Source organism: Trachemys scripta, chromosome 7 (assembly GCF_013100865.1).
Source record: "Trachemys scripta elegans isolate TJP31775 chromosome 7, CAS_Tse_1.0, whole genome shotgun sequence".
In the NCBI taxonomy this organism is placed as follows: Eukaryota; Metazoa; Chordata; order Testudines; family Emydidae; genus Trachemys; species Trachemys scripta.
The window spans coordinates 103476354-103498055 of record NC_048304.1 but is presented as its reverse complement, the minus strand read 5'-3'; the positions used below and the strand labels follow the sequence as shown (position 1 = coordinate 103498055).

Sequence of the window (21702 nt, the reverse complement as noted above, 5' to 3'; positions counted from 1 at the left end):
CCCAGAGAAATGTGCTTCCAGAACTGGACAAGTTCTTCTGGATAAGCTGAGTGGAAAAGGTCTTGAGGGAATCCCTACATTCTGGAAGACACAGGTTTTAAGGAGAGATTTGTAGGTTATGGAACTGAAGGAAGTATGCCAATGTATCAGTCTGGGGCTACTGTGTATATCTGAACACCCTGGATGCATTCAATTTTGAGTGATTTTGAGGGGTTTTGGGAAAGAGGACTAATTTAACATCTAAGACAGTGGATGGATGGAAGAAACATTTTCAAAGAAAAAATTATTTGCATGAAACTGAGCTTAACTATGCTTCATGATGGCAACTAGGCTGTCTCAGTGCATTTGTTGCTAGCATTGAGGATTTCAGGCTATTTTTTTTTACTGTAATTTCATTTTAAAAGTATACATTAAATAAAACAATAGATGTGTGCCTGCTGGAGTGAGGAAAAGGCAATATGTTTAACAACCAATTCTGCATCCCTGACTTTTGATTTTTAAGTGTTCTTTAGTTTATAACAGATTTTTTACTATGATGGAAGTTGTTGAATATCAGAGTATAGTCACAAAAGACCAGGAATAACTCCAAACACTGAACAAAAAATTAAAAACTGCCAGACTACATGCTCTAGTTCATAAAAACCTGTGCAGGAAAGGGGAAACCCATGATTTTCCTCAGTACAATTCTCATTAAATCTAAAACATGTATCTTATCATTGCAATATTACAGTCTAGATCTAGGGAAATGTCTAACTTATCACAAGATCAACAGCTCAATAAGAAGTGCTTTTTTTTACAATGTAACCTGCTGTGTTGTAATAATGTGTGTTTCTGCTCAGGCTATGTGACACATTATGGTGAAACCATCACATTTTTATGTTTTTGTCCTAATGCAGATCAGTCCACTGAGACCACAAAGACCAAAGAGCCAAGTTATCAATGTCATTGCAAGTGAAAGACGTTTTTCTGTCTCTCCGTCATCTCCAGCTCCTCAGTCAACACCACCTCCAATCACTCCAAGGACCAAACTTCCTTTCAATTTACAGTCCAGTAAGTTTTTTTTTAAAATGAAACTTTGTTTTCCTAAAATATTTTGTGCAGAATGAATTACAGTTCAGCCCCCTTACTCTGAAATGTTTCAGAATCAACTGAATCACTTAGGTCAGATCAACATGAGGATAATCCAATGTGTACATTCACATCATGAGGTATAAGGGCATTTTGGGGAGTTAACAGAGATATGGTTGTTTAAGCTATATTATTACAGATGATGATTTCTGTGACCAGATCACTTGATCATATTTACATTTCTTACACGTTTTAATATCAGAATAAATTTAAAATAATGGGAATATTGTTAATTGACTCACTCTCTCGTGACTGTATTTGTCACATCTCTTTAGAGATTTGGTGTAAAAAGTTCAGTGACTGGAGATTTGGTTACTATCCTCTCTCTACCTCTCTATACATAGGAAACATACCACTTTTTTTAACACACACACAGGCAGGCCTTAATCCTGCAAAGCATTTCAGGTGATTTATAAGTGTTACAGTCAAATATTTCATCAACATCTGTTCCCAAAGATTCTCACCAGCATGCTCCAAGTTCTTGCTCTGAGTTTTACCGCCACTGGCCATAAGATGTAGCTTGCAGATACATGCTATAGTAAGGAATTTACTCCTTAGGCCTGTGCTATGGTACACCTCTTGTGTTTGTCAAGAGACAAAAACTATTTTTGACTTTTTACTAAAACAAGAAAAACTGCTTGAAGAAATAAGTTTTCTGCTCCTTTTCACAGAGTCATTTTTTTTAAATGTTGTTTTATAAGTGCCTAAAGATTCATGCTGTGCTGGCTTCTGTAGAGTACAAAGGTGGAAGGAACAGTCTCCAGCTACTGCAGTTAGTACCTGAGGTGGACTTTCCTTTTGTGTGTAGTAGCTACAAGACATAGAATAGCTTGTCTTTTCCCTGCATCTCTCAGTGAATTCTTCTGTAAACTTTCATACATTGGCTTCAGTCTTCAAGAACTCCTATTATATAACTGGATGGAGTATAACCAGAGGCGGCAGGCAGGCGGTTTTAGGTGGCGCTCCTGCGGGTGGTCCGCTGGTCATGCGGATTCAGCGGCATGCCTGTGGGAGGGTCGCTGGTGCTGCGCCATCGGCGTCCCCGCCACCAAAGCCGCAGGACCGGTGGACCTCCTGCAGGCATGCCGCCGAAAGCCACCTGCCTGCCGCCTTCACAGCGACCGGCAGGCCGCCCTTTGCGGCTTGCCACCCCAGGCACACGCTTGCTGCACTGGTGCTTGGAGCTGCCCTGAGTATAACTCCCATTTTGTGTACAAAGTCAGCTTCCACAAATCGCCTTGGCAAAGTGACCTGTTGTTGACACTTAGCTAAAAATCTCACTGGGCACTAAACTAGTAAAGAAACATTTAGAAAATAAGTCCTTTTTTATGCATGTGCCGAACTTCTATTACAGATAGCAAGAATTACAGATCTGGCAAGTTCACGTTTGTTTATTTATTTCCTTTGATATTTCAAAGTGCTTTATTTTTAAATAAGCAAAACTTACTGGAAAGAATGTTGACACACAGCAAATTTATAAACCATAATCTGAGACTTCTGTATTCCACATATCTGTATCAACAGAATTCACTGTGTGTAGCAGAAGTGTGTTATAGAATCTGGGGGAGAGGGAGGCTTGTTTGTTTGGGTTTTTTAATTGTTTCTAGACCTCCTCGTTGGAAAGATAACCTCAAAAAGGTGAACCAAGTGTAAATCAAATGTTGCCTTCCTGAGTTTCCAGACTGAAACAATAATTCTGACAGGTATACATTATTTTTCAGCTCTGAAATCCAAAAATGACAATCTAGCATATTGAAAACTGAAAATTTGGACACATAGCATAATCTGAATTACATTTCACAGGGGCTACTGTGCTAATTATATATTCATTTTCATATTTAATGAAAGCTTCAGATACATTTTTAAAATGGAGGTCATCACATAGTTTTGAGAATGTTTCTACCAGATTGCTGCAGACTCTAGGACCTTGCTCCATTATTTAGGTCCAGCTTGCTACAGAGTACACAGAGCCTTGACCTTAATCGTTCAAAGAATTATAGCTCTAACATTTTTAAAGAATTCCAGGATAATAGATTATTTTTATGAAGCAAGCTGGCTAAAAAGAGTTAATCTTATATTGAGCCCTGAGAATAGTGCTTGCTTCTTGACTATCTAGGAGAATGAAAACTACAATTTGATAATCTGCTCCACAGAACCAAAGAAGGTAGAGATGAAAAAGACTTAAGTCATCTAGTTGATCCCTGCCAGTGGAGAATTGTTCCTAATGGCATATAGTAAATAAAGATAAGGGATACACAGACAACATTGGATGATTGTCATCTCTGATAAAGTACCCTGCACAGTTGTAGCAAAAATAAATTATTAGACTTATTTACACTTAAATGTTCAGAAATCAAGATGAATTCAGGCTTTTGGGTTCCAAGAGGAGGTTGGTAGGGGGTACATTGTCTTCAGGAGATCACAAATAGACATACAATATTGAGGCAAACAGTTCCTCCCCAAATCATAGCAGTGAAATTATGTGGTTTTGTTTAAATAACTTTTTGCTGCAGTAAGGTGACTTTTGTGACTGCCCATTCAGGCCAGAGACTTATTTTATGTATGTTAATTGTCTGCTAAGTGAAGTGCTGGACTTGGTCCATGGCTAAATTTGAACTTTGATTTTAAATGAAAAATAGAGTGTTACAAATACTGAATATATCAAAATCCTTCACTTCGGGACGTATCCTGCTCCTTCTCTGTAAGTGTGCAATGCTATCTGGCAATGGAACTGGGGGATCCAGGCTTTGGGGAGGCCAGGTAAGAGGTGCATACCCCCTACACAGTGGTAACTCAGGTACTACAGGGGGACAGAGTTATTTGGAAGAGGAGCATGGATGTGGCTGGAATAAAATCTACTATTATGCAGTTCCAGCCATGGTTGGGGGCCACTAGGAATTGTCAAGGCTAGTCCATCTATTAAAATGAAGTAGTGTCTCCACAGGTCATCTCCTCTGCTGCTCCTTTGTCTGAGGAAATGATTCCTTTTCTACTCTTCCATGGATCTCCCCAGTGCCTATCTGAGATTCACAGGCTGAGACTGGACAAATAGATTTGGCCCTAAAGAAATAGAGAACCAGGTCTTCTCATACTCTTAGCAAATACACTAAAATGCTTTACCAGAAATTCCTGTATAATTTCCTTTGACCAGAAATTAAAATCAAATGAAGTAAGAGTTTGAAATACAATTATAGCTACTCAAAATAATGTAAACATCAAAGGCATCTGTTTTACTGAGGGCTACATTTGTGCTCTGTTTACTCAAAAGTTTAATTTTCTAATCAAAGTAAATTTGGTATTAAATAGAAAATGTGATCATTTTCCTCACCTTAAAGAATTAGCTCTTCTATGACAGCACTGAAATTATAAACCAGGCTATTTTTATGTTAATCTAAGTAAAAATATGTGTGTGCTTCATTAAGCAAAGTGTTTCTTAAACTTAAATTGTATGAATATGTTAGTTTTGTCTCCCTAACTCAGGGATTACAGTTGTGTACATTTACATTTTACAAGTAAAATTCTGCGAATGGTTGAGTTCTGTTATAGTCACTGGAATTTCACCATTCTAACTGACATCAAAATTTTGACCTTTTATCTTCTTGGTAGTTTTTAATGGTTTATCCACAATAGCATACAATGATATATTATTTAATATGTACTATACTATCATTTAATATACCTAGGGGAAGTCTTCAGTACACTTATATTTCTCTATTAAAGAGGCACAAATCTCCTACTTTAAGATGTTTATTTAGACATAATGAAATACTCTTTAACTCTCTCTGGAATGATATGATTAAATGTGAAGGCATTTAAATGTTCCTCTCAAAAACTACAGTTAGGGTTAAGTCTACAGGTTAACCTAGGGTTAAACATGTGCATGTAGCTAGTTTAAGTTAAATATGGAAGAACATCAACAAAAAAAAAAAAAAAACAGACACTTATCAAAACTGCATACCTACACAAATCTTACTTCTGCCAAGGTTCTCCAAATGTTCCACTAAATCACTGTGGAAGTATCATTTTATTTAATGTATTACTATTGTATTAAATTTTGTTGTTAAGAAGACACATGGCATATGACTGTCATGGAACTTGATTTTTCCCATGAAGAGACAGTCTTTCCCGTCAGGAGCTTAAATCTCTAAATAGACACACAAGACCTGGGCAATCTGAGAAGCCTGTTTGAAGCATTATTTTTTTTTGGGGGGGGGGGATGCTATATTCTGATGATGTGTTTAAGAATAAGTGGGTTTTGAGGGGGTTGTAAGAAGAGGTGGTGGGGTGCCTGCTACTTTTGGATCTGGGAGGAAGTTCCAAGTGTAGGGAACAGAATGCAAGGAAGGATGAGAACCAGAGAAAAGGAGACAATGGGAGAAGTGAGGCAGGATTCATTGAGGAGGAAGTAGACAGAAATGAGAACAGTGAAGCAGGCAGCCATAGAATTGTTCAGGTCCTTGAAGGAAATGACAAGTTTCAAGTTGAGGAGGCCATTGGAAGAATTTGAAAGTGATGGATGTAGCTGATGTAGTCTGAATGGAGATGAAATGACAAAGAGATTTCAGTGATAAATCAATACAACTTCTTGAAGCTAAAGTTGTACTAGTGAAGAAAATAGTAAGGTAGGCCATTTGGGAAAACCAGAAAAGACACACAATATAAGATATTGCCAAATACTCTGCATTAAAAAAGAATCAGTGTAAACAAATCCTCCATCTACTAAAAAAAAAAATCCGCCTCTAAGTGACAGCGGTTTCCCCAGTTTATAAACAAAATGATGTATTATAAGAAGGGCCTTATCAGTGCTCATTCCTCTGGCAGAGCTCTTGCTTAAACGAGTGGAAGGTTTGCCTGTGGAAGAATGGCTGAATATGTTCCTGTGGGTGAAATTTACCCCTGTGAGGAGGACCAGCACAAGACCTATACACCACTTAGGCCTTCAAAACAAGACTTAATTAGAAGTTAAGTGGTGCATAGGCCTAGTTCTGATCTTCTTCACTGGGCTAAATTTCACCCTGTTAATGGTTGTTCCCTACCTTCTGTGAGTAAATTTAAAAAAAAATCTGTTGTTCATTCTCTTGGTTTATAACGTTAGTTATTTAAACTAGTAATGACTAATATAGGATACTGGGCTAGATGGACATTTGATCTGACCCAGTATGGCCATTCTTATGGTGCTCTAGATTTTGAAAGTTTTCAATAGAGATTTGTGCTTAATTATGGATTTCTTTAGTGCATTTAATTTTTAAAAGTCTAAATTTCTGAAAGTAGAAAAGTAAATAAAGCTCTGCTCTGTTATATTCTGTGTATACCTTGGCAAATTATTCACATCACATTTTCAATACTGTACAATGCATAGACACAGAGGTTACAGCTAAGACAATTTTATTTGTTTTAAATGATCTGTGAATATCCGCAAGTAAAATCTGAGACAAGTGACAATGTTGTACAATTTCCTTTTTTATTAAACAGTGAGAGACCTTGTCAGTGTTGATACAGACTGTACACTTAAAAGTTGACCGACCCTGACATAGTGATCCTTACTTTCATGATTCCAGCAGTTTCTTTTTTTAATTTAAAAGCTATTGTTCCATGAGCAGCAAATAATTATACAGTCTATGAAATGAAGAGTGGGCAAATGGATGCATGGGCACTATCTCTATCATAGCATTAATGCCTGAAGGAACATTCTGCATCTTAAGATTGATTTAAAAGATCCAGAGACTTAAATGTTAATTTTTACAGATCTGGAGCTGAATGGTATCTCTAGTTTGGAAATGGCAGACATTCCTCCTCCTCTGCCTCTCAAAGGTAGCATGGCAGATTATGGAAATCTCATGGAAAATCAAGAATTCATTAGCCCTACAACACCCCCCGCTGCACATCAAAGGGTAAGTCTTAGAGGTACAACTGATTTTCTGCAAGTTTATTTGCAACATTATACTGGCCAAGAACATGAAGTTTTATGTAATGCTGATAGCAGACAGGTACACATCCAAATGATTTCTACTGCTACAGAACAGTGTATTAATCAGGGCATGAAGGAATGTGGCGGCTCATTCTAAATGACTTGTAAGTAAAGTTAGATTCATTCTGGAGGAGAAAACTAAATATAAAGCAAAACACTGTTAAATATGTTAGCAAGGGAGCTTAAAGTGACAGGATGTAGTCAAAGCAGCAAATTAGTTTTTATACTTTTATACAATTCTATTTCAGGAGAGGAAATAAAGTATGTTTCTGACAGCTTTACATTTTTTAGTTCTATGTCATTTCCTATATAGGCAAGCTCAGTTCCTCCTGAAAGGAGCAGATCCCTGAAACATTTTTCATCATGAACATATTTTTCAGATTCAGGCAGGGGCAGATACTTTTTCAGCTTTCTTATTTCTCGAAAGCCACTAGACTATATTGCAGCTATTAAAAATAATTTGATTTTCAAAAAATCTTCAGCACTTTTGGAGAAGGCTATCATTTGGGCTTTGAAATGTGGAACTTTTTAGAAAAGAGATATACAGTCATATGCAGGAATGTTCCCCTGTGTAAATTCTTAGTAAGAATGATAATTTTTCAGTTTGCTTATCAGAGATATGCACAGATTTGTCTGAATTAACAAAATTATTCTGAAATTTATCCTTCAAATAATTTGTTTTAAAAAAGCTAACGGAAACTTGATCGAGTCTGGAAGAAAAGTTAGGTGGAAATTTCCCCATTTTTATAGGTGAAGAATATGGTTTACAGAGACGCTACAGGCCAGATTTTTCAGACGGGCTGAGCAATTGGAGTTGTACATTCTCTCCACTTCTGAAAATCAGGCCCTGAGTGACTTGCCAAAGATCATGCATGAAGTCTGTGGTAATCCTGGAAATAGAACCCAGATTTTCTGATTCCTTGTCTTGTGTCTCAACTGCAAAGATAATTTAATATGACCATCAATTCTGTGGACAAGTGCTAGTGAATTTATTCAAGTACAAACAGGAAAGAAACATGCATAATAGCTAAAGCACAGGTCTGAGAGTCAGGAGATAAGGGTTCTATTCTGAGATTTTGCCACTGACTTGCTGAATGATGTTGGACAATTCACTTAACTTTTGTGCTTCAGTTTCCTTATTTTTAAAATGGGGATCATAATACCATGCTTCATTGGGACTTTGTGAGGTTTTACACATTTTTTACAGTCCTCCAGAATGTTTTCTCTCTTTTACTCTGGTTTGCTAAAATGTCCTGATCCCTAACAACCAGTTTCTGAGGGAGCTCAGGATTTGAATACAACCTGAAAAGTTAATCAAAAATAAGTTCTAAATCCTTAGATAATAAGCTCCTGCAATTTTATAAGACAACAATTGAGTGCTTGGCTCTTTATCTAGACTTCGTAAACTCTTTCAAGAGCAGAAAATCTGGGTGAATGAACAGTGACAAAGTCTGTGAAGTAGATTTGAAAACAGATTTGAAAACAGATTTGACACAAAGCTGGAGGGATTATATTTTATATAATTTAAGAAAGGCTTCCAATTTTATAGCAATGATTGCATTTATTTCACTTTGTACTTGGACCCTAGTAAGATTATCAAAAGCAAAATGTGAAGATTGGTGCAGGGCATGAAAAAGATGAGTCAGGTATGCTCTTATAACTTTTATGACTGACCCTCACAATTTATGGTTACAGGCTATGGTATTTCATAAATGAAATAACTAATATTCTTGATTCTCTATCTAGTAAACTGATTAGTTTTAAATTATCTATTCTTAGCATCAATAAGGACAAACCATTGAAAAGTTCTGTAGATAATCTTATCCCAATTGCCTTAAAAATGATATTACAGAATGGGAAAGATCTCACTGTGTTAGAATTAAGTACTTGGCACAATACTGGTTGCCTTGAAGTCAGACATGAAAAAGCTTCAGTGAACAGAAAAGAATACATTGACAAATGTATCAAGAAATGGCCATATCGTTCTGAGTACTTTAGGTCTAACTGCTGCCAATAATCATTTATGGTGCTTGAGATTTTTATTTTTTTATGTTTAGATTATTTGGAATCTATTGTTAACCACCTTACTTAATTCTTTTTATCCCAGTAATCTTCTAACTATAATGTTTTGATTGTTATCTTGTTCATTGTCATTTTAAAAATATTAACTAGTATATCCATATAATATTCATTCTTGCATTGTGTGATTTGTTCTGCTACAAAAAATTCTTAATAATATACATGAACATGAAAAAGAATCCTAGGACTCTTGCAAGGATTATTATTACATCAAGGCATTCCTCTAGGCTTTTGTGCATCTTCACAGGTTCGAGTACATCTTCGCATACAAAATCAACTGCCTCTTTAGCATTCACAGTCAAAAGGGAAACTCAAAGAAAATAGACAAAGGAGCACTTACATTTATAAATATTGGCTATAATACTTACTATTCACAGGATAATAGTTTTGATGAGAAGATTTCCATCAATCCAGCAGCAGATACAAAACTTGACAAAGAGTGTGGCAAAGAAGGAAGTGGTGCATAATAAAAGAACGAAAACGAACTTTGTTAATGATGATGATAACATTTATTTTGACTTTTTGAGATTCTGATCCATCAGTAACATTCAGACTGGAATCTGTTGGATATAGTGAAAATCTGTTTATAGTGAAGCAATCCAGAGTTTGCATGTTTGTATGTTGCATTGCAGATTATTTTACTCCTCTTATGTGAAGAAAATGATGATTATAAGAAAGTTTTACTGCGTGCTGGTCTCATGTAGCCATAGAAAACCAGGTGAGATTCAGCTGGAAGTTGAGTTAAGTATTAGGGGTAGATCCTAAGTTGATGTAGGTTGTCATGTCTCCATTGAAGTCAATAAAATATGATAATTTACATCAGCCGAGGATCTGATCCTAGGGGTTCATTTTCACTTGTAAAGCCCTAAATGGCCTGCATTAGTCTACCTGAGAGATTCTCTTTCTCTCTGAGATTCACTGCAGAGGCCCTGATGCTACATCCCTCTCAACAGAATGGGCTGCTGGCAGAGCAGTCTCCATAATAGCCCTGGAGTTCTTGAATGTCCTTCTACCCCTGGCCTGAAATAGCTCAGAATAGCTGACTTTCAGGGCACACTACAAGGTCTGTTTGTTTCACCTGGCTTTTGAAAAGAACTAGGGGAAAGTGACGAACTAGCACACGTGTGCTCATACCTTGTGTATGGCAAAGGAATGCTTGCCTCCAATTTCAGGGCTGTCTATAGCACAGGCTTTCCTTGTAGCAAAGGACCTTCTGTGTTTCTCTCTGCCAGACTCTCTTATATTATATCGTCTGGCACTGACTGCATTAGCCTTGAGTGCATTGGCACCATCGATGTCATTTGCTTCATTGTCCCCTTGGTTCTTCCTGCATCTTCCATGCAACCCTTGACAGCAGCTCTATCCTTCTCCCTTCCAACCTTTAGGACCCCACCAGGTATTGGCAGTACCAAAACCTCCACTAACACCATCTAGAGCTGCTCTTCCATTCACTAGGAGAGCTACATCTTCTCCTCTTCAGACTCTGACCATGAACAGACCTATATTTCCTCCATGGTCTTTCAGCTCTCCATACAGGTCATGCTCTAGGGACACCTGGACCAAGGAAAAAGAACAGTATCCTTACAAAGAGTCTCCAGTATGGTACCCACCACCATGGGCAGTGCAGAGATTAGAATACTCTCCTGGGCCTTATTGGGCATCTTGGACTGTTCCAAGAGCATCTAGATCTGCATCAGAATCTCCATCTAGGAGGAGGTCACCTTTCCCTATCCAGCCTCGTCCATATGTATGACAGCATGCCAGGTTTCACCTCAGATGTCTGCAGGCCTGGCTTCACTCAGTACATCCTCCAAGCAGATGTTCTCTGGACATGCTGATTTGTGTACTTCCACAACTGTTTCAGTCCCTGGATTGGTGGCTGGATCCTGAGAACGTACGCAAAGGGGTTCCTTTTCTGCTGGAACCAACAATAACTGTTGTAACAGACATGTCCACCAAAGCCTGGGGGGCTTATCTGGGTCAACTTCAGGCGTCAGCACTTTGGAATCCTCAGGAGATTTCACTCTATATAAATGTGCTAGAGCTTTGAGCTATTCATTGGGCCTGAGATCGACCATCAGGGATTGAGCGGTTCAAGTTTTCACAGTCAATACCATAGCTATGTTTTAGCTGAACAAACAGGGAGCTATAAGGTCATATCAGCTGTGCCAGGAAGCAATCCATTTGTTGAGCTTTTGTATAAAGAACAGTATCTCACTAAAAGCCTTTTACCTTCCAGGATTGAGGAACGCTAATGTGGATTCTCTCAGCAGGAACTTCATAGACCATCTGAGTAGTCAATAAGAAGAAACATTCTGCACCAGATCTTCCAAATTTGGGGATACCTGGTAATAGACCTTTTTTGCAACTAATCTGAACAGCCAATGCAAGAGATTCTGCTCCAGTGCAGGTCACAGCCTGGGTTCCGTGACGGATGCTTTTCTCATGATGGAGAAATCTGCTGTATGCATTCCCTCCAGTCACTTCCATTCTGAGGGTGAATGACAAGACAAACTTAATCTTTGTAGTGCCTGCCTGGCCAAGACAGTATAGGTTCATGGACCTAAATCAACTCTCCGTTTGGCCACTTGTTGTTTTACCCTTGGTTGAGGTTTTCCTGTCTCAAGACCAAGTCATGTCTCTACATTCCAACTCACAGTCTCTCCACATCACGCCCATAAACCACACATTCCTGTTTGAGTAATGAAGAGACACTGCTCCAGAGATATCCAGACCATTTGGTGAAAAGCAGAAAGGATTCCTCTAGAGCCACATATGCAATGAAATGGAAAAGGTTTTCAGTCTGGGTGGAATCTCACCATTGATCTCCAGATTGTACAGAGATTAGACGTCTACTTTACAACCTACTGCATGTGAAATCCTCTGGTCTCTCTTCCAGGTCAGTGAGTGTCCACCTTGCATCCTCTCTGCCATACACCCTTCATTGGATGGGTTTTCTATCTTTTTGCGTTCCTTGGTTTCCAGATTTTTAAAGGGACTTATTAACATGTGCCTTCCTGTGTCCAGCCTAGTACTTTCATGGGACTTGAATTTAGTATTGTCCTGCTCAATCGATAGTACTGTCCTCCCTTTTAAACCTTTGATGACACCATCTCTGTTGCTGTTGTCAATGAAAACAGAATTCTTAGTAGTGATTATCTCTGTGAGGAGATTCTCAGAGCTTCAGGCACCTTGTGCAGGAGGATCAGCTAACTTTTTCACAAAAACAAGGTCTGTTTTAGGCCATGCCCTAAGGTGGCATCAGCATTGCACCTGAATGAGACAATTTGCCCTCCCAGTATTCTCTTCCAAGGCTGAAGAAAAAACTCAAATCTTGGATGTTTGCAGGGCTTTGGCATTTTACCTGGACCACACAGATCCTCCCTTAGGCTCTTTGTAATCTATGCTTAAAGGATCAAATGACAACCTGTTACAGCCCAGCATATTTCACATTGGATTTCAGTCTTCCTCAAATTCTGCTATAATCTTGCTAAGGTCTCTCCTCCACCAAAGATAATGGCTCACTCTATTAGGGCTCACTCCTCTTCACCAGCTTTTTTGAGCAACATTCCTGTATTGGACATTTCCAAAACAACAACATGGACATCTATACATGCCTTTTCCAGACACTATGCTATCACTCAAGTTTCCCAAAATGATGCCAACTTCATCAAGTCAGTGTTGCAGTCTCCAAATCAAAGTTCCACCACCTATTAGGAAACTGCTGTTGAGTCATTTGCAGTGTAATGTATATGTGCACAATCACTCAAAGGGAAAAAAAAACAAACCCAATCACCTATACAGTAACTGTTCTTCAAGATGTGTTATGCATATTCTATGACCCTCCCACTTTCCCCATTATTTTGAGTATTAGCTTTTGGCGGTACGAAGGAATGGAGAGGAAAGCAGCAATCATGCCCCTTTATACTCTTGGCTCATCGCATGAGGATAGTGAAGGCATGTGCAGGCAAAAGTCTCCCACTTGAGTGCATGATTGGGTGCACGTACACCTGCAGTAAACTGTATATGTGTATGATGCATCTCAAAGAACAACAATAACGGTATAGGTAAATAACCATTTTTTGTGTGTTTTTACCTAGTTGAGACAAGATACTCTTCTTAATGACTACCATCATTGGCGATGAGCACTACCATCACCGGCCAAATCAGCACTATACAGTATAGTATTTTAAACGTAACAGGGTTACAGATATTGGGCCAAATATTCAACTGGCGTAAATTGGTGTAGCTCAATTGAAATCAGTGGAGCTATACAGACTTATACCAGCAGAAGATTTGGCACACTGTCACATTTTAATTATGGGGGTATTATATCCTGACGAATTTTTGTTATGCGTCATTTGTTTCTATAGATAAATAACAAACATGCTGCTGTTTATAGATTGTGTGACTCAGTGCCACTGTAAAAATAATAGTAAAAGAAGAGAATGAATTTTAGACAACAGTGCTGGAAAATTGTTGCACAACACTATGTAGCTTATGTCCTGATTACTTTTAATTCACTCATAGAATCATAGAATATCAGGGTGGGAAGGGACCTCAGGAGGTCATCTAGTCCAACCCCCTGCTCAAAGCAGGACCAATCCCCAACTAAATCATCCCAGCTAGGGCTTTGTCAAGCCTCACCTTAAAAACCTCTAAGGAAGGAGGTAACCCTAGGTAACCCATTCCAGTGCTTCACCACCCTCCTAGTGAAAAAGTTTTCCTAATATCCAACCTAAACCTCCCACAATTTATGGTTTATTAAGTGAAATCAGTTAATTCTGAAAAGTGAAGTATTCCTGATCAGATCTTGGAAGCTAACCATATATCTTGTTGTTCAACTCCAATAAAATAGGAATATAGGAACTCATCTCTTATACGGTGCCACAAGGTTTCATTGTAGAATTCAATTTGTGTGTTTTATATTGCTTTCTGAGTGACAAAAACCCTTCACTCATCATATTCTTCTTTTCTGTAGATTAAGAAATATTTTTTTTTGTCTTTTTTAATTCTTATTTTCTGTGTGTACAACGTTTTGTGCTCTATTTCTACAAGAGAGTGAGGAGAAAGGAGAGATTTTTAAATTTGATTACTTCTTTTTGTACAGGGGGAAACCAAACAAATGGGAGCAATTTAATATTTGAAATGGAAAGGACAAAATGCTTGTATTTTCCAGATGTGCCTTTTTATAAGGTTCCCATTTCTCCTGAGGTACACGTGAGTCAGGGAATCTGCCAAAAATAGGTTCTAATGTGCACTGGCAGACTCTATCTTTATCTCAGAAAGAAAAGCAATCTCCAAGAATTGAACGATTCACTATTATCACTGAAACATAAACATGAACTCTACAGAGCACCTTTAATTAAAAGTAAATGCAAGGGAAATTTGATCTTGTGTTTGAGAAATGTTCTATGTGGAATTGTTTTGAGTACTGGTGATATCAGTTTTGTGAGTGTAATGATCATTTTCCCAATTTCATATTGAGTATGAATGCCATCATTCATACTATAGATGAGTAAAAGAAAAGACTGGTAAGCTCTTAGGTGACCAAATTTGGTTTTGTACCAATTCTTATTGGCTGTTAAGTTTTGTCGGGCTGATTTCTCAATAATGCTGCCTTGGCATCATTAAATGTTCTACTAATATATTCAGTGGTAGCTTATGTAAATGAATGAGTGCTAAATTTAGCCCACATTATAATGGAATTTGTAAATTCAATTATATTAATTATCCACCTATCTCTGTTATTTCTTTTCTGGCTAATTTACTTGCAGAATGTGAGCGCTTTTACATAATATGCATGTTGTTTATGGCTAGTATATTTAGCCCACCCTCATTGTGTTTTCAATAGATTCTCTTCCCTATTAGGTCTTCAACTCTATTTTATGATAATTGATCATTTGATTTCTATGAGTGATGATAATACAAAAAAACCCATTGGTTTGATTAAGGACTTTGATCTGTAAAATTGCCAATTACTGCTAGTTTAAAGTTAATTTAATTCAAAATGGCTCTTTGTAAGTTATGTGATCGATAAAGTTAAAGTAGTTTTGCTTAATGACAAATATGAAGTTAAAATGCCTGTGAGGAAAATATACTAAGGAATATTAAGTCACTTTTTTGTGATGTTCCATAAAGTTTTTCAGAAGGGATATGTAGTTTATTTTGCTAGTAGGAAACTAAAATCTTTTGATTTGGGATTTTTTTAAATGTTTTACTAGTGATGTGCAGTTTCTGTGTCTGATGGTCTGGGCCACTAAGTGTTCACTTTATATCTGTAAATTAATGTGGCCAAATTTTTTAAAACTGGATCCCTAACGTCAGGTTCGTAAATCCATATGTAAGTACTTCAATAGAACTGACCTGTTTTTCAAAAGTGCTGAGATCTGCAGATCCCAGTGGAATTTGAGAATGCTAAGTCCTTCTAATAATCAAGCCACTTTTATTCAAGTGCATAAGTATGGCTTCAGGAGCCTAACTTTAGACACCTACGTTCAAAAATTTTGGCCTGATAGGAATAAATAAACTTAAAGCATCAGACCTGGAAACTGAAAGTTACTAGCACAACATAAAAGAAATCCCAATTTTTTAAAAAAGTTTCACTTTTAACCCAAAATAAATTCTAATTTTACCTATTTTTCATATTAAATAGTATGTTGACTTGATCTTCTGATACAGAGGTCACTGAGAACTGTATTTCAATGTAAATCAGGAGCAAATTGTACATCGTTTGTTAGACAAACACTGAAAATGAATGTTGCTCTGAGCATTATTTTCATTAATCATGTAACTAATGCAGCAATGCTGTTTATAGGATAAAAGCTATCCTTGGTAACCTGACTATTCCCTGGAAAGACATATTGTAAATTTAATTGGACTGTGGATGTGAAATTCCTCATTATAGGATATGCTTAATCAGGTCTTGGAAAAATAGATTCATTACTATTGAGTAGGCACCTTCATATGGTAAGTGTGGAGCCTAAACTATTAATCTCTGTAAGAAAAAATCTGAGATTTCTTTCCTTTATGACTGCAAATATAACCTTACAAATAGGAACTCATGCAGTGTTATCTTCCCTCGTCTGTAGACACAACCCAACTGTCTTTGCTGCTGTTCATAGCTTTCCGATCCAGCAGCAGATTAAAATTACCAGTTATGATCACTTTCCCAGTTGCTATCAGAACTCTGTAAAAGTCAGCAAAACCGACAAGAAACATGTCATATTCACTCTGCAGATGGTTGGATGAGGACCCAAAGATAGAGGTTATGGAAGAGGAGCGTAGCAAAGGCCCCCTCCCTGCAAGAGTCAGTATTTGCTTTTCATATGAGAGTAGGTGTGGGGGAGAAATGCCATCTACCTCCTTTTGCTGCAGCCAGGAGGCTCGGGCAGGACTATAGCAACAAAGACTTCGTCATCACAATTACCACTGAATAGCTGAGAGAGAGAGAGAGAGCTCCTCTCCTCCAGCAGCCATAAAGAGGAGATGAGGCTTCAAATTTGACACCTACCAGGCAGAGACTGATATGAAAGACATTTCTCTTGAGTTAGGATCCAAGAATAGTACTTCAGTAGGAATCCAATACCCTCCCTCATCTTTTGTATCTGCCTATGGCTAATAGAGGGCTGGTAAATACTTCAAGCCCTGTGTTTAACTCTGTTTGCTCCTGTCTTAAAATGTAGCCATGAAATGGACCTTCAATTACCTTAAAAGTACTTTTCCTCTACTCCTGACATTTCTGCTGGCTCTCAATAAGTAAATTGAATGTTTCAATATGAGCAAACATATCCAGCGTAGCTCTAGGGTTTACCCTGCCCGAAATGAATGGAGGGAATTATGTGAAATGGCAGGGAGTCATCCAGAACCACTAGGTTTTTGTATCACAACATTCGGCTTCTTTTCAAATAATGTAATTTCACATGGTCTATCCATGATGTTCTCATAATAGCATGAGTGTATAACTATGATTTAGAAATTATGGATTGCCTTCCAAGACGCTAATAAAAATAAGGTATTGTTTACAATGAATTCTAGTAACTAAAACAATCTATAAATGGAGCCATGTGAAGTAGAAATGAAACACCAATATCAAGATTCCATGTACAGTACATGCAATAAAAGGCTAAGCTATTTCAAACATTTGAATTGTTCCCATGGCAGTGATCAGGAAACTTGGCAAACTCACAGTGTGTATTGTAATTTAAAGTATTAGTGTGTGGCTAACGTTTTTATAATCATTTGTTTGGAAGCGTGTCGGATAGCAATCTAATAAAGTATAACGAGAATGGGTTAAGGAAGGGGGGGCATATAACATGAGTGTAAATGGCAAAAAAGGAAATTGCAGAGAAACCAAAAAAAAAGCAAAGGTGGGTTTTATCTTCACCAGCAGGGGAAGGATGTTATGAACCGAAACACAATACTTAGTGAGTGTAACACTGCAGTATAACTTCCAATGCAGTGATTGAAAAGCTGCAATGATTTCACAGCCAACATGCTGTTGAAATCTAGCCTGAAAACAGTGTATGAACAAGCCTGCAATGTCCTTGTATTCTTTCAGCAATATGAATTTTTGTCATCATACAGATAGCTTGAATTTTATGAAAATAAATCATTTGACTTCCATGATCAATTGGAATACTTGCTTGTATTTGCCCTTCCATTCGCTTCTGAAGTAAACCGACAGCCCTGTTACGTTGTTGTGTGATTTCCTATAATGTAGAGGGATAATTTTTTGTAATGTTTTTCATCAACTCAGAATGTTATTTTGAATAATGTTGAAGATGATCAAATATCCAGTAATAAGATTAAAACTATTTATAATCTGTTTAATCTATTCCTTTTTCTTTTTTAGCATGGTGCTTTTTCTAAAAATATAAAATATGAAAAGAAAAAAGAAAAAACAAGAAGTAGAGCTGTAATTCAATGTACTTTTTAAACCATGTAGTGTTTAGGGGCGACAGCAATTAGTACAGGCTGATAATCAATATGATATAAAGTATAGGGATATAACATTTGACAAGTTCTTTCAGTAGACTTTTTCTGAAATATTGAGATAGTTAATCAGTAACTCTTGAGAGACTTGTTATTGTCAGCAGTAAAAATTAGGTTGTAAGTGAAAAGCTAGAAGCAAAACTGTATTCATAATGGCAAAGTTTGAGAGGAAGTTTTCAGGAATAAAGCAGATAAAGAATCACAGCAGTATATGAAATCATACATGGACAACCAGTTCATCAAAATCAGTTCATCAGTAACATGTTCTATTCAAAATTCATTTTTCCCAGCACCTGCCACCTCCATTACCCAGCAAAACTCCACCACCGCCTCCTCCAAAGACTACTCGAAAGCAAACGTCTGTTGACTCTGGGATTGTCCAGTGAACAAGAAAGCATTTCTCCAAAGATGAAGCTGTAATATTTCATTTCCCTAAATATTTTAAGGTATATAACAGTTACCTCATTCACGCCTGTAGTGTCTAACATTTAGTGAAATGATTCTAACTCTGAACGGAACTCATTTGTAACAGTAAATCAGTTTTCTAAAGAGATCATGCCACTGGAATAAAGCTGTCACAGGATAAGGTGACCCATTGCTTGAGGAGCTTGTGACCTATTTTCAAAGCAAGGGGGCATTTGTCAACTGATAATACACTGTTCCCTATTTCAGAACATTTTGCTTTGTCATACCAAACTACTTAACAGAAAATAGAAATGGGTACCGGTGTGTAAAAATGACCGTTGGGCACTATGGGCCTGATCCCAATACCTTTGGAAGTCAGTGAGAATACTCACATTGATTTCAGTGAGTATTGGATTGGGTCTAATAACAATACTAAGAAGCAGCATTATGATAGCTTCAAATAAAAAATGTGTTCAGCGCATTACACATTCAAAACCTGATTTTCCCGTAGCTTTTTTAATTGCTCTGTGTTATAAATAAGCTGATTTCTGATGAGCTTTTTTAAAACTTTCATTAGTGGTTGGGCACTCCTCCTTCTGTCTGATACCATTTTAAATTAAGATAACTTTTTAGCTACTGAACAGGCACTAATTTATAGGAAAAGAAACCAAGTATACAAATATGGGACCTGATGTGATTCTACAACTGAACAGTTGAACATAAGAACAGGAAGAGCTTTTTTTATAATGTGTAATATTTTAGGTGGATTAGGACAAATTGAATGTTATCTTTTTGTCCCTGTGTCATCATTCTGTACAGAAGTTTGTATATATGATGGTTCTTAGAATGTTTTTAATTTTTGCTGCCTGCTTTTCATATAATAATGATTTAATGTATCTGCAAATGATTCCTTATGTGTTTTTAATTTTAACTGCTGGAAGTGTATAAATAGCTAACTTTTTTTTTTTTTTTTTTCAAAAATTGGCATCTGAAAATATTGGACAATGATAAGGGAAAAGAAAAGGAAAGTAACTCTTTTTTTTTTATTCCTTGGTGTTTTTTATTGCCCTCTCACTAGATATTTTTTACTATCTACAATCTTTATAATCTTACAGTAGATTGTTTTAAATACATCACTGACTCAAAAAATTAAGGATTATTTTTAAAAAAAGGTTTGTCTAAGAAAATAAATGTATCTACTTTATATATTTTTCATCCTTTTTACGGAAGTGTTATTAATTTCAGGAGCTGCTTTGTTAAATGTCTGTACTTTTAATTTTCTGAAATGCAGATTTATAACAAGAATAATTTGAAACTGCCTCTGATAAATTCTACATTCTTACCCTATTATTTTATAATAGTTACATAACTTGTTTATGATGCATATATGTAGTGTTGAAATAAATAAGAATTTCAACACTATGAGGGTGCATCTTTTATATGCCATTCACATTGCAATTGACAGCCTATTTCAATTTTAAAGCCATTGTTGTATAAACAGCACATAAAATAGCTTAGTTTTACATGGCGCTTTAATGCTTACTTGATGCCAACCAGATAAAAATAAAAGGCAGAGACATGACTTATGGAGCAGTAAAGCAACAATTACATTAAATATACAAATAGTCCTTGTCAGCTCAATTGGTCAGATAAATATGCAAATTACTTTGCCTTTGAGCACCATGGAGCTTTGGATCACAACCAAGCACTTTTTGTTACAACAGAGAGAACATGCCACCTGACCAGAATTTCTCCATCCAACTGAACTTCTTATACACAAGTTACAAGTTGTCCTCCAATTCCAGTTTACTATTTTTTTATTAATATGACCTTTGATCCAAAGGGTTTGAGCAGAAAAGGATTCCAGGCTACAGTCAATCAGAAAAGTGTTTTGGTTTTTTTTAAGGTAATGAAGAATTTAAATTGCAGTATGGTATGTAGCAAGAGAGTTTTGAATTTAAGAATTTTTTTTTTTGTTCTTGCTCTTGTTTTAAGTAACTGTGCTGAAATCTCCTAAATGTCATTGTGTGTGGTAATTTTTCCAGTCATTTTAATTCGTCTTAATTTCAGTTAAGAGCTGGCCTCAGAGGGCTAAATTTTCATCTGGACCTTAACACAGTCTCTACTTGTGCACACGTGAAATTGCATACATGGGCCTGTGCATACTTTTTGCAGGGACAAACACTTGCACATGGCTTTTACAAATTCTAAGTTTTGTGCGAATGTTAGAATTTGGTTCTGCAAGACTATTTAGGACAAGTAAAATTTGCACTCATACATGGATCTTACAGTGCAAATTCTAACACTTGCACGGGTACTTATGTGTGTACACACAGTTTGTCAGACACACTGGTGGAGTCTGAAAAGCAGGCTCTTAGATTCACTTTGAGACCCAGATTGCTCACCGTGTTTATTACCCAACAGTTTCTAGTAACTTGTACAGTAACTCCTCACTTAACGTTGTAGTGATGTTCCTGAAAAATGCAACTTTAAGCGAAACGATGTTAAGCGAATCCAATTGCCCCATAAGAATTGATGTAAATAGGAGGGGTTAGGTTCCAGGGAAAACATTTTTTGCCAGACAAAAGGCATTATATACATTTTAAACAATTTTAAACAAGCAATTTAATACAGGTATTGGGGGGGTGGGGTAGTGTGCACGTGCTGTGTGTTTACAAACATACTGTACAAACATTACAGTACCATAGTTGGAAGGTGCCCCCGCCTTACCCCACACAGGCACAGCCCATTGGCACTGCAGACAATGAGGCAGGCAAGGAGGTTGAAGATGCCTAGGAGAAGCACGTTGCGCAGCAGCAGCGGCAGCTTCCCCTATTCTGCAAACACAGGCACTGACTTTGCTGGGGGTGGGGGGAGGCTCAACCCTCGGCCTGCCCACTCCACCCCTTCTCCCAAGCTTCCACCCTTAACCCGCCTCTTCTCCCCCCTCCACCACCTCCCCCTTTACTCTGCACGCCGTGTCCTCGCTCCTTCCCCCTCCGCCCAGCCTCCTGAACGCCACAAACCAGCTGAGTGCCACAGGGAGGAGTGAGGACATGGCCCGCAGCCTCCCCCCTTCCTCCCCTGCCTCCTGCCCATGGCAATCAGCTGGTTTGCGGCGTTCAGGA

At 37.5% G+C, this 21702-nt stretch overlaps 1 protein-coding gene across 2 annotated transcripts in view; it reads left to right on the top strand.

The window, feature by feature from the left end:
• DOCK1 (dedicator of cytokinesis 1) overlaps positions 1-21360 on the top strand; it is a 538770-nt gene extending 517410 nt beyond the window's left edge. The window contains exons 50-52 of one of the 2 annotated variants that reach the window (XM_034776839.1): positions 897-1050; positions 6874-7019; positions 18460-21360. In XM_034776839.1, the coding sequence (XP_034632730.1) occupies positions 897-1050; positions 6874-7019; positions 18460-18555 (396 nt within the window). In that variant the 3' untranslated portion in view covers positions 18556-21360. The remainder of the gene's footprint in view (positions 1-896; positions 1051-6873; positions 7020-18459) is intronic. The other variant, XM_034776840.1, reaches the window with a different exon arrangement.
• Positions 21361-21702: the final 342 nt, after the last annotated feature.